This window comes from Danio rerio, chromosome 25 (assembly GCF_052040795.2).
Source record: "Danio rerio strain M-AB ecotype USA chromosome 25, GRCz13ab, whole genome shotgun sequence".
NCBI classification, from domain to species: domain Eukaryota; kingdom Metazoa; phylum Chordata; class Actinopteri; order Cypriniformes; family Danionidae; genus Danio; species Danio rerio.
This window is the reverse complement of record NC_141045.1, coordinates 35,457,587-35,470,651: the sequence shown is the minus strand read 5'-3', so window position 1 is coordinate 35,470,651 and position 13,065 is coordinate 35,457,587. Positions and strand designations below refer to the sequence as shown.

The following is a 13,065-nucleotide window of genomic DNA, read 5'->3' as shown; positions in this document are numbered from 1 at the left end:
AAGTTACAGTATACAGTACTGTATAAAAATGCACATGACTATTTAAAAAAAAACGTCAGATGTTAATGTGAGTAAAGAGCAGTAAAGTAAAAAGGGAGCAGGTTTGGCAGAACAGACACAAATAAATGCAAAGACGTATTAACAAGAGGAAGAAATATAAACGAAAGTTAATGCTAAATATTGCACTGCAAAAACAAAGTACTACATGATAAACAATGTAGTGCTGAATATAATATACATAATGCACGACATAGATTCAGCCTGGATATTGATGTTATAGTTATATATTGTCAATGAAGTTCAAGGAATCTTTAAGACTCTTTACATTAACTTAGGATTAACATAAACATTTTGTAACCTACAGTGTGCATTAAGACGCTGTAACTTTGCATATCCAGCACTTGTTGTATTGCAAAATATATGTGAAGCGTAAAATGAAAACGGCACATTTCAATTACCCTCCTTCCCGTGCACGAATCATCTAGCCATTTGCATTTTATTATTTGCATTTAGCTTTAGCACTTGCCATCCACATTTGAACCACGGCCCAACAGGATAGCACAGTTTTGCTCCTTTAATTCACAAGCTTCATCTGAAATGATCCATGTTTCATTTCAGCCAGCTACAGTAGCATGATCAGCCGTGTGTGTTTGGCCTTTAACAGTGTACTCCATGCCAGTCCTCTGAGACTCCCTCATATGGTTAGTTAATGTTGTCCCAGAGGCTCGGTAATGATCCCATGGCCTAGTCCTGTCTCATCCATTAGCGTTATGGGCTGTATGGTGTGTGCAACCACAGCAGAAGGAACTGCTCCATCTCAATAGGTTTTAAAGGGGACTAATTAGGGATGCACTGATCCCGATACTTTGATCGGATATCGGTTCGATAACGTATATATTTGCTGAGTTGGGTATCAGCCAGCTGGTACCGATCTAAATTTGATCTTGCGCGTGTGCTTTATTCTGTGTAATTTATAAGCCAACAGAAGTCATGATGAAGGTAGCCTATTATAAGGCACTGGAAAGTTGTCATGTAGGCCTACTATATCCTAAATGTTCTGAAGCCATTTTATTGTTTAATGTGAAGCACAGATAAATATTCACGTGGTTAAATTCATGTTTAGTTCAGCGCTTCCCGCCGCTGCACCTGTCAATCATTCTCCATTTATTCACAATTCAAACTGCGTGTCGCGTTCACAACACAAAACACTCCCAAGACTATTTGTTCCTGTTAATATAAGTAATTGGTGGAAAAATGCATTCAGTTCAGCCATAAATGGCTTTATTTTGACCTGCAACATGGAGATCATTGCTGTTTTTAAATTATGTTGCGCTGTTTTTGTTAGATCAGATCACAACACTGGTGTAGAGAGGGTTATTACCTGCTCTTCACACACAGAGTAGGTCTACCTGGAACTTTAAATTAAAATAAAGGCTCAATAATACACTGGACAGATCCTCAACGCTCTGATTTCTCCCCTTTGGGCTGCTGTTCTAGAAGTGTCCGAGGGCTGCGCTCTGTGTCTCAGTGATGCAAGCGCTTCATCAAGCGCATCAGCTGCGCAGACGTGACAAGCGCCGCTCCGTAAGATTATTCTTACAATGAGTTTCTGTTCCCTCATCCGCCTGAATGAGTTTATTCTTCTGAGGGGAATACTTTAAGTGCTGCTAATAGTTTAGTCTATTACAGATCTTAAAGAAAATATCAATATTAAAAAGGAAACATAAGCTGGACTTCAGCAGATTAGATCAATGTCATAATGAATGCTCAAATAATGCAGCCCATAGTTTATAGCAAGCATCATGTTTAGTTAGATTGTGCCATCTGTCAGATACAGTAGGCCTATAGGTCTATTATTTTTACTAAACCGTGTTATAAACTAGTAACCGTATTATAACCCACAATATCGGTAATAAATCTGTATCGGTCGATACTCAGAGTTTTGGTATCGAGATGAGATCGGTTCCAAAAAATGGTATTGGTGCCTCCCTAGGACTAATTATGCAAAAGTAATTTAAACAGTTGCGTGAATATTTAACCAGGCTTAATGGTAAAAATGTGATTTTGTTTTTTTTAATCAGACTCGATAAAAACTGCGGAGACACTTTGATTGACGTTCTCCCTTTGTACATGTCATCAGAAGGGGAAAGCCCCGCCCATAAGTGACCATCTCTCCTTCATTAGCTTAGGACAGGGGTCACCAATCTCGTTCCTGGAGGGCCGGTGTCCCTGCAGGGTTTAGCTCCAACTTGCCTCAACGCACCTGCCTGGATGTTTCAAGTATACCTAGTAAGACCTTGATTAGCTTGTTCAGGTAGGTTTGATTAGGGTTAGAGCTAAAATCTGCAGGACACCGGCCCTCCAGGAACAAGTTTGGTGACCACTGGCTTAGGATGTTAGTCTTGGTTTTGAATCTGCCACTATACTGACACACAGGCATTTCTAGCCCCGCCTTTTTTTGAAAAAGAGCACAATCTCATTTGATTTTAAAGCTACAGTCACCAAAATGGCAAAATCAAAGTCTCAAAGGGGCAGTATCAAAGAGTTAAAAACATTATTAGTGTGGTATTTTGAGCTGAAACTTCACATACACACTCTAGAGACATCAGACACTTCTTTTATATATAATGTGAAATAGGTGCCCATTAATGTAAGCCAGTAAGCGCTGCTGTTAATGACCAAAGTTACACAATTATCAAAACCTGCACTGGATGGTTACAAATACAAGTTCCTCATGCTGAATAGAGCCGTCAGTGTTTGTGTGGTTGGAGTGTCACTGTCTATGTGAGTTGTGTGTGTGTGTGTGTATGTTTGATCTGATTAAGGGTGTTTACACCTGTTTCTTTGTGCTCATCAAGGCTGAAGGTGATGTGGCATCCCTGAACAGACGTATCCAGCTGGTTGAGGAGGAGCTGGACAGGGCACAGGAGCGTTTGGCCACTGCCCTGCAGAAGCTGGAGGAGGCCGAGAAGGCAGCCGATGAGAGCGAGAGGTCAGTACAGCACACTTACACTTACTGTACATTTACAATGTGGCATATTCTAGGGCACAAAGTTATCACTATCGCAATAATAGCATATGCAATATATGTATCGCAGACGTCTGATAAATTGCATCTATTGTATGCATTGGTTATCTAAATTTGACCAATCAGAGGGGTCTTGCTATCTTTAGCCCCGCCTACCCAGGTGCTGCTGTTCTGATATTAGCTGGAGACGAGAGAGAAAAATGACAACGGCCAATCAAAGTCAGAATATCTGCTTAGATTTTCATGAATTCAAAGTGTTTTAAAGACTAAGGGGAACTAAAATAAATAACTGGAACTGTGCAATAGAAAAGCAGGTCTAAAGTCCAGCACAGAGCGTGTCAGTTGTGCGCCTTAAACGCGTAAAATACTTAACATCCGGTTGCATATGGTCTAGTCACAGGTGGTCAAATATTTCAAAGTATCCGCAGCGCAAATTGTGTCCAATTTTTCCGCATACGGAGATGATTTGTCGCAGATCCATAGCTTGAACCACGTTAGTTATAACGTAAAACGCCCATAATGATGCTCTAAACTGGGCGTAGTAACAACTTCTTTAGCAAATTTCTTTGTGCAAATTATATTGTTTTACACGCACACACATTTAAAATAAAATCCAATATTAGATTTGGTAAAAACATGCACTCGCTTTCCGTATTAACTGAAATACATGTAAATGGCACATATAGGGCCTGTGTTTGCTTCACTAATATTATTGAGAAGTTGAACATTACATATTCTATTCTAAAACATAAAATCACTTACTAAAGCTAACACATTCTAATATCATATAAATAAATAAATAAATAATGAGTTTATTTATTATAAAGTGAAATTTATTATTTCATATTTATTAGAAAGTATACAAAGTATGATTTTTGTTTTCACAAGCTTTAGAGACGTAACATAAATTCCACTTTTAAATAATAGGTCACCTGTAGTTTTCGCCATGAGGCTGTGTTCAAAATGACATCAATGTTTTCAAAGTGCACTGCAAAGGAAGCACAATGGTAAAAATGAAGGTCACTAAAACTGAACTGAAAAAAAATTGTTTGAAAGCAAACTACAAATAAGAGAGATGACCTTAATGCTTTTTTTATTTTTATTAATTCCAACTTTGAATGTTAAAATGTTCTAAATAAATAGGGCATAGGGGGGATTAATGGGAATAGGACACAGCCAGGAACTGTTTCAAACTACAGCTCCAGAGGTGTAGTTGCGAGTGCTCAAGTTTGCAACGCAGTTTGCAAATGTTCATTGGGGCCATGGATTTGGGAAATGACAAATCGACAAACTATGTTTGTAACGACGGAACTTGCGACCTTAGTTGGCTAACGATGGTTTTGAGAAACACACCCCAGAATTGAGCATTCAGTATAGAAAGTAAAGTATTTAATCAAGTATTAAATAATAAAAAAGTAAAAGCAATTCAAGTTTGTTTAGTTGCATAGAGAATTTCGCAATAATTATTGCTTAAAGTTGCTTTACAAAAGGTGTACATTTATTGTATTACAATTGAAATCAGAACAGTTAAGGTTATTGGTTACTAATTACTAACTAACAGTTAAAGTTATTATTTATAAGCATAGCTAACCTGCAGTTATATAGTAAACGGGTGATGTCATTGTGTACACGTTCAATGAAGCCTATTTGTGTATTAAGTGTAGCAGCTACTGTGCTGTACTGTATGCCACCATGGTATTATGCAGTAGTGGCAGTGACATAAGAGTTTCTCCATAGTGGCCTTCCCTAGTGCATGCAGCGCTATAGGGTACAGTAAATCAGGCAGTGAAGTGTGTGGATCTGCGGGACCATTAGCAGATCGAGTCTGTTGAGTTTCTCCACACCCGTCCCTCCCCCCCTGCGCTGTGACTGGTTTCAGTGTTCAGCCTCCACCGTTGTGTTGCTGTTGAAATGACAACATGCTGCCACTTCCTAGCCTTCACCGCACATCTGGTGCTCTGCATAAAGACTGTTTGTGCGAGCGCTGAGGGAAGTCCTGTAATCTGCTAATCAACAGGACTAAAAGCTTACATGTGTAGTTTTGTAGAAGTCTTCGATCCATGTGAGCAAGCAATAATAATAATATTAATTCAGATTGTATTAGGAGTAGTATCATCATTATAGTGGTGTGTGTGTTTATTTCATTTTTACAAAACTCTTTGTGTGTAACATTTATGTTTTTAAAAATTAAGAAATTCTTAAAAATGGTTTGGTTTTTCATTATAATTATGCATTTTTAGTAACTTTAATAATTTATTATTAAATTGATAATTAAATTTAATTCTAGTATCACTTTTTAAATTAATTTATGATTAGAAAGAAACCATGTAAAATATTTCAAATGATTACCATTATTAAACTCCATATCATTGTTTTATTTAATAACTATTTTATATGTATTTTTTTGAGCACTCACTGGCCATTTTATTAGGTACACCTTACTAGTATTGGGTTGGGCCTGCTTTTGCCATCAGAGCTGCCTTAATCATTCGTGGCATAGATTCAACAAGGTACTGGTAATATTCCTCCGAGATGTTGGTAAATATGACATGATAGCATCACACAGTTGCTGCAGATTTGTCGGCTGCACATCCATGATGCGAATCTCCCGTTCCACCACATCCCAAAGTGCTCTATTGGATTGAGATCTGGTGACTGTGGAGGCCATTTGAGAACACTGAACTCATTGTCATGTTCAAGAAACCAGTCTGAGATGATTTGCGCTTCATGACATGGTGCGTTATCCTGCTGGCGGTAACCATAAGAAGATGTGTACACTGTGGTCACAAAGGGATGGACATGGTCAGCAACAATACTCAGGTGGCGTTGACATGATGCTCAATTGGTACTAATAAGCTCAAAGTGTGCCAAGAAAATATCCCCCACACCAATACACCACCACCACCACCCTGAATCGTTAATACAAGGAAGGATGGATCCATGCTTTTATGTTGTTGATGCCAAATTCTGACCCGACCATCCAAATGTCACAACAGAAATTAAAACTCATCAGACCAGGCAATGTATTTCCAATCTTCTATTGTCCAATTTTGGTGAGTCTGTGTGAATTGTAGCCTCAGTTTCCTGTTCTTAGCTAACAGAAGTGGCACCCGGTGTGGTCTTCTGCTGCTGTAGCCCATCTGCCTCAAGGTTGAATGTGTTGTCCGTTCAGAGATGCTCTTCTGCAGAGCTCGGTTGTAACGAGTGCTTATTTAAGTTACTGTTGCCTTTTTATCAACTTAAACCAGTCTGGCCATTCTCCTCTGACCTCTGGCATCAGCAAGACATTTGCGCCCACAGAACTGCCGCTCACTGGATATTTTCTTTTTTCCAGACCATTCTCTGTAAACCCTGGAGATGGTTGTGTGTGAAAATCCCAGTAGATCAGCAGTTTCTGAAATACTCAGACCAGCCCATCTGGCACCAACAAACATGCCACATTCAAAGTCATTTAAATCACCTTTCTTCCCCATTCTGATGCTCGGTTTGAACTGCAGCAGATCGTCTTGACCATGCCTACATGCCTAAATGCATTGAGTTGCTGCCATGTGATTGGCTGATTAGAAATGTATGTTAACGGGCAGTTGGACAGGTGTACCTAATAAAATGGCTAGCGAATGTATATTTTAGATTTATATATAATTTTATTTAACAGAGCAAGGAATTTTTCACAGTATTTCCTGTAATATTTTTTTTCTTTTGCTGAGTTTGTTATTTCAGCTAGAATAAAAACAGTTTTAATAAAAAATGCAACTATTGTGTTTAGAAATGTAAAAAAAAAATGTTTTTGTTAAACAGAAATTGGAGGAAACTATATAATAATTTTTTAAAAATCAACTTTTATAAGATAGTGCATTATTATACACAATTTTTCAGATTTATTGCCTCTAAACAAATACATTTTAATTTCTTCAACCTTGAAGCTGTAGCTATTTTTGTTTTCAATGTTTTATTCTTGTTTAAAAGCCCTTGAAATGCCAGCACATGTAGCAGAAAGACCAAGGGCACTGCAGACGCTTGTAGTTGTGTGTTGCTGTTTTTGGCCTAAACAACTGACGTGAGCTGTTTGCGTAGAGCCAGTGTGTTCCTGAATAAACAGCAATTTGTGGAGGCACTAGGCTGCGTTTCCCTCCCTTTGTTCGTCCACACAGAGGCCTTCTGTCTGAAGCCCAGCACTGAACCACTCTGTGCCGAGACCTGGTCCTGGTCTTAAGTGCCTTCGCCTCCCATCTCTCTCTTCTGGCTCGGAGACGGGCGACAGGAACTGAAAAATATGTTTTTATAGAAGTAAATAGAAGAAAATATTGTGATATAAGTTCATCCAGGAGGTTGTTATCTCAGAATAACATCTCAGTGTAGCGGATCACTGTTAGTACTCCACATTCAAAATAAATCTAAAATCTTTTTTTAAATTTGCCTTTGGACAAGAATGAATGTTGTTCAATAGTTTTAGGACAGCTTTGAAAGGTGGTGATCCACTTCAAATGTTGACTTGTGTGAGACTGAAGGGTTTTATTCTGTGAAAACAGTCCTGGATGTATTTTATCCCGCTTATTACATGACTACCTGCCACATAACATGGTTTTGAGCCGTAATCGCCTACTAATTTTATTTTATTAATCGCAAAACTGACAAAAACGAAAACAGCTAATGGAGGATACGCTAACCTGCGCATTATTCAGTCACAAGATGGTGCCAAATAGTCGAGTGTAATGCTGACAGAAACGAAACCAGCCGAATAAAGCATATACTAATCTACATATTATTCATTCACCGGACGCCACAAACAAATCATGGCATGACAGACAAGTTATGAACGTATTCACTGACTTTCAATTTGATTTGAACTTCCCGTGTTATTTAGCGGTTGTTATCTCAAAATAACACACCTTGGAATGCCACGACTGACCAATCAGAAGTGAGTATTCCAGACGGTGATGTAATGAGTGACAATAATTAATATGTATTATTGGGGCTGCACGATACTCAGGAAATATGCAGAATTAAGAGTTGCGATAACTATTCCTTGCAATATAACCTTTCTCTTATATATTTATATATATATATATATATAATTCAATCTAAGTCAGTCTGAAAAAAAATCATACGTTTAGACTTTAAAACGCATTAAATAAGTGTAAAGCTCTGCAGATGTTGTGATTATTAATTCACTGTTGTTTATTTCCCACTCTTGTCTCATCTCGACTCCTGCTATTAGTGTGTATTTCAGTTCTGGTTTCACCTTTAAACAGGTTTAGCCAATAGCAGAACAGCAACTACTGGGAAGACGGGGATAAAGATTGCAAGGCCCCATCTGATTGGTCAAATTTGAAAAAACCTATGCATAAAACACTCAAACGTAAAGAAATAATAATAAATAATTTATTGCACCTGTCTGCAGTAGGGATATTGGATATACTATTATTGTGATTTCAATTTGTCAATATGTTGTGAAGCTCTAAAATGTATCCACCTCAGAGACAAAAAAAAAGGTTATGCATCTTTTAGAATAATGGTCTCAAACTTAATTCCTTGTGGTCTACAGCTCTGCACAGTTTAGCTTCAACTACCTTCAACTCACACTTGCTTAATAGCCTCTAGTAGGGCTGCACAAAATATCCTTTCAGCATCCATATCGTCCATGTCATCATTCGCAATAGTCACATTGCAGGTTATGCAATGTTGAGTTTGGATCACAATTGATCATTTTTGCATGTTTTTCATACCTGTGATTGTGTAATGGTTTTAAAAGCATTCAGGTATAAGAAATTGTACCATTTGTGACCTTAACTATGATTAATTTTATTAAATCATTTTTATTTTATCTTTCAGTTACTGTCCTTGAAAACTGTTAGACTCAGGGAAACGATAAAACACAGGGGACTCCAAAAAAGTTTATAGATTGTTTATTAGATTTCATGGAGATGCAAATAGTTTACATTAATTCATCAATCTCTGAGTAAAGTGCACGGAAATACTCGCAACACATGCCAATACAGAAATGCACTGCAAATAGCACAGACCACAATGAAAATGGGTCATGTCGGGGGACCCCTAAAAGTGTATAGATTGTTTATTAGATTTGATAGAGATGCACTGCCATCGCAGAATCATCCCAATCGATCTACAATTATGAACCCTTTCCAAATAGAGATATTAGGTCATCTGGTGAAATTGTATTCATGTCATAACATGTATTGCACGATAAATGTTAGATTTTTCCAACATCATGCAGCCATAGTCTTGAACACCTTGATTAGTTGGATCAGCTGTGTTTGATAAGGGTTGGAGCAAAACAGCTGCAAACGTAGGGAGAACATGCAAACTCCACACAGAAACGCCAACTGAGCCGAGGCTCGAACCAGCGACATTCTTGCTGTGAAGCGAACGTGCTACCCACTGCGCCACTGCGTTGCCTATATATAATACTATAAACTGCTAATAGAAAACAATTGAAAGAGGTTCCTCTCACTGCAAACTCATTTAATTTGATCGGTTCACACCTGTGAATCGATTCAGTTGTTCCGAAACACAGATTACAATTGTTACATTGTTGCTCTTTGCTCTTGGAGCGGTTCGCTTTCACTTTGCAAAGTTTCTAATCGGACCAAAAGAGCTAAAACAAGTCACGTGTGAGTAAACTCTCCTCACATTGGTCAGAGTGTCAGAGTTTATTTTGCAGCGTCCCAGCAGCTGTCAGGAGAGGTGGTGGTTTGGTGGTGATTGACAGGGTGCGCGCGCGACGTGTCTGAGGAGAGATGCGGTGGGGAGGGGTGAGAAGGGTGCGTGACGATGCCTATTTGAGGACCGGGAGGGAGACGCGAGATTACAGGGAGATCATCACTCGTTTGCGGGCATCCGGAGACTCGCGAAACTTCCCACCATACTCATAATTCTCTCTTCATATAGCCGTAAGCCTATTACATATCCAGGGTTCGTTTCAATCGAGCCGAGACCACCTCATTCAAGCGATCTCGGAACGATTACTTTACGATCTAGACGCGTTCCGAAACAAAAGTGTAGGTGTGAAAGCACCCTTAATTTGCCATTTGAGAATCTTTTGTCCAGTGAAATCTCATTTTTGACCAAACGCATCTTTATAAAAATTCACAAAATTGTTAGTCAAAATATAGTGCAGATAATAATAATAAATAAATAAATATTTTCAGATGGTAAACAAAAACTTTCACTTTTCAATGTTTTTTTGATTTTTTTTTACTTCAAGACATTACCAAGTTATCAACACTGTGCACATGAGACTTCTGCTTAAACTTCTATTAATAGGTGAAGCTCTATTGTTCCTCATGTTAAGTTCCTTGAACTGTTCAACATGTATAGATGCACTGTAATTTTTATGATGCTTTAAGGAAATGCGTCTATTCAGATATGTTTGAGATGTTCTATAATGCTTCACCGAAATGTATTCTTTATTTTGTCTTATGAAGTTGAAATGGTTTACATAACCTTTGAATTTAAATTAAGGATTATAATGTTAAATTTTGTTTTAAATGTACATAACCCTGATGCTGACATGATGTTTTGTACTGCAGACAATGGACCCTTTTCACATTTCTGGGTTTCCCAGTAGCGGAGCGCTGTGAATCGGAGAGTACAACAAATATTTATTTTACAATCCTGTTTGCTAAAATAATAATTTAAAAATATGCCAATTTATCAAGACTTTCAGAAAAAGGAAGAAAATTAAGAGACTGATAACAGCAACCAGAAGAGAGAATGGCGTTAAATTTACTGTCCTGACCCCCATAGACGCTGCATTACAAACACCTTGGATAAGCAGTAATTTTTTTGTTTTGTTTTGTAATTTAATGCAAAGATGATATAATACATATGTAAATACTTATAAATATACATGTTTTTAAAAAAACATTGAAATATTAAATCTTTCGAGGATTTAGGGTGCTTTCACACCCAGACATTTTTTTCAGAACCCATTTCATTTGCTCAATTAGTGCAATGAATTTGGCATGTGTTTCGTTTAGCATATGTGAAACCAGCAATCATGCTCTGATCCACGCCACAGCAATCAATCCAAGACCATCTGAATGAGGTGGTCTCTGCTCGATTAAAACAAACTCGATTGTTGTGAGAAAGCAACATGATCTAACAAACTATATCACAGTGTATTACGGTTATGCATTAGCCATATAAACAGCTATATAAAGAGAGCATGAGGAGGGTGGGATGTCTTTCCTACCAGTAAATGTGCGTTTCATGTTGAATACGAAAGTGAGAGCATGCTGAAATATTAACGAGAGATATATTTATTCATCATGAAAATTTACTGAAGTTGCGATCTGAAATTTTTTCCATATTTTAATCACAATATTTTGTATTAGGCTTATTGTTTTGTTCATTTCTGAATCAGAGTCAGTAGGACTCTGGGGAAAAAAAGAAATCCTGAAACTCTAACTAGTGTGAGAAGAGTTTAGTCGCAGGTGACCTGTTTTAACTGTTATGGTCTATTTAGACCAGGGCTGTTTCTCAATGTGCGTTCTTCAGCGGTCTTGCGTCCTCGTGTTCTGCTTAAGTTCAGTTTCAATACTTAAGACTGCAAGAACAGAGGACGCATGAAACTTCTCGGATGTGTTCTTGATATCGAGGACGCACCGATGCAGATTTGAACACCGAACTCCCTCTGGAAGTCCCAAAAGTCATTGCGACTGGAGGTGGGAAGCGCAGCATTTTATTTAGATTAAATATTAAGTTCAGAGATATCACTTGTTTACATCAGGAGCTTCCCTAAATGAGATTGTGAATATAAACATCACCATGGACATCTTAATAAAGGAATAAACACATTAGGAGTGTTTGTTTGTTGAAATTCGTATTAAAATCTGTTTTATTTATATTGTGCAGAGTATATTTATGTTTTATGCAGAGTATATATTTTGAAAAGGGGAAAACAATACATCGTTGTATGAATGCTGTGATGTTTAAATAATTTTCCATTTAAAATGCATGAAGGTCACATGACCATCAGGAAGAACGCAGCATCTCATTTATCAGAGGATGCATTCTCTGCCCTCGCGGTCTCCCAAGTTTGTTCTTCCGTGGACACCTGGCAAGACTGGTCTCCACAAGAACGCAAGTCCGTTCTCTGCGTTCTTGGAATTGAGAAACAGCCCAGTGGTCACCAAACTTGTTCCTGGAGGGCCGGTGTCCCACAGATTTTATCTCCAACCCTAATCAAACACACCTGAACAAGCTAATCAAGGTTTTACTAGGTATACTTAAAACATCCAGGCAGGTGCGTTGAGGCAAGTTGGAGTGAAACCCTGCAGGGACACCAGCCCTCCAGGACCGAGATTGGTGATCCCTGGTTCAGACACTTTGCTGTGTGAAAGTGAACTGCACCAAGAACAAAAAAAAAACATTGTAACAATTGTACTCCCTGTTTCAGAACAAAACAATCAGGCGTGAAAGCACCCTTAGATGCTGACGACCATTAAATGCATCATAATATAAAAAATGAATCTGGTGAAAAGTGTCCATATAAAAGACCACCTATCCTTATTCTGACTGATTCTTCTGACTTTACAAGAAAACATGGCTTTATTAGCTAACAGATGAAGAAAACTCCCCTCAAATGTTGACTGTGAAAGCCAGCAGCTTGTCTGCATCTGAGCTTTGGACCCAGTGTAATTTGTGGCGGGTTATTGATCACTGAGTCACAGTGATGTTTTCTTTTTTTTTTTTTTCCCCCCTCACTTTTTTTTCTTTCTTTCTCAGAGGCATGAAGGTGATTGAGAACAGAGCTCTGAAAGACGAGGAGAAGATGGAGATTCAGGAGATCCAGCTGAAGGAGGCCAAGCACATCGCTGAGGAGGCCGACCGCAAATACGAGGAGGCAGGTTTCCTCAGCCACTATACCCACACATGCACACACAACAAACATACACACACTACTTCCTTCCTGGTCACATGACCTTTCACACTTCAAGTGTTCGAGCAGCAGATGCTTGCAGTTCAGTGTGAGTCTTTGAGTTGGATTGCATGGTTTTATGTGGTTATTTCAT

General features: G+C 38.3%; 1 protein-coding gene across 26 annotated transcripts in view; it reads left to right on the top strand.

Annotated features, from left to right (window-relative positions):
- The window catches only part of tpm1 (tropomyosin 1 (alpha)), a 54,396-nt gene that overhangs the window by 17,232 nt on the left and 24,099 nt on the right, over positions 1-13,065 (top strand). For all 26 annotated transcript variants that reach the window (XR_015525581.1, XR_015525582.1, NM_200934.4 and 23 more), the window contains 2 exon segments: positions 2,859-2,992; positions 12,779-12,896. Coding sequence is in view for 24 of the 26 variants with exons in the window: in NM_200934.4 (NP_957228.2) it covers positions 2,859-2,992; positions 12,779-12,896 (252 nt within the window). In the remaining 2 variants the exon portion in view is untranslated.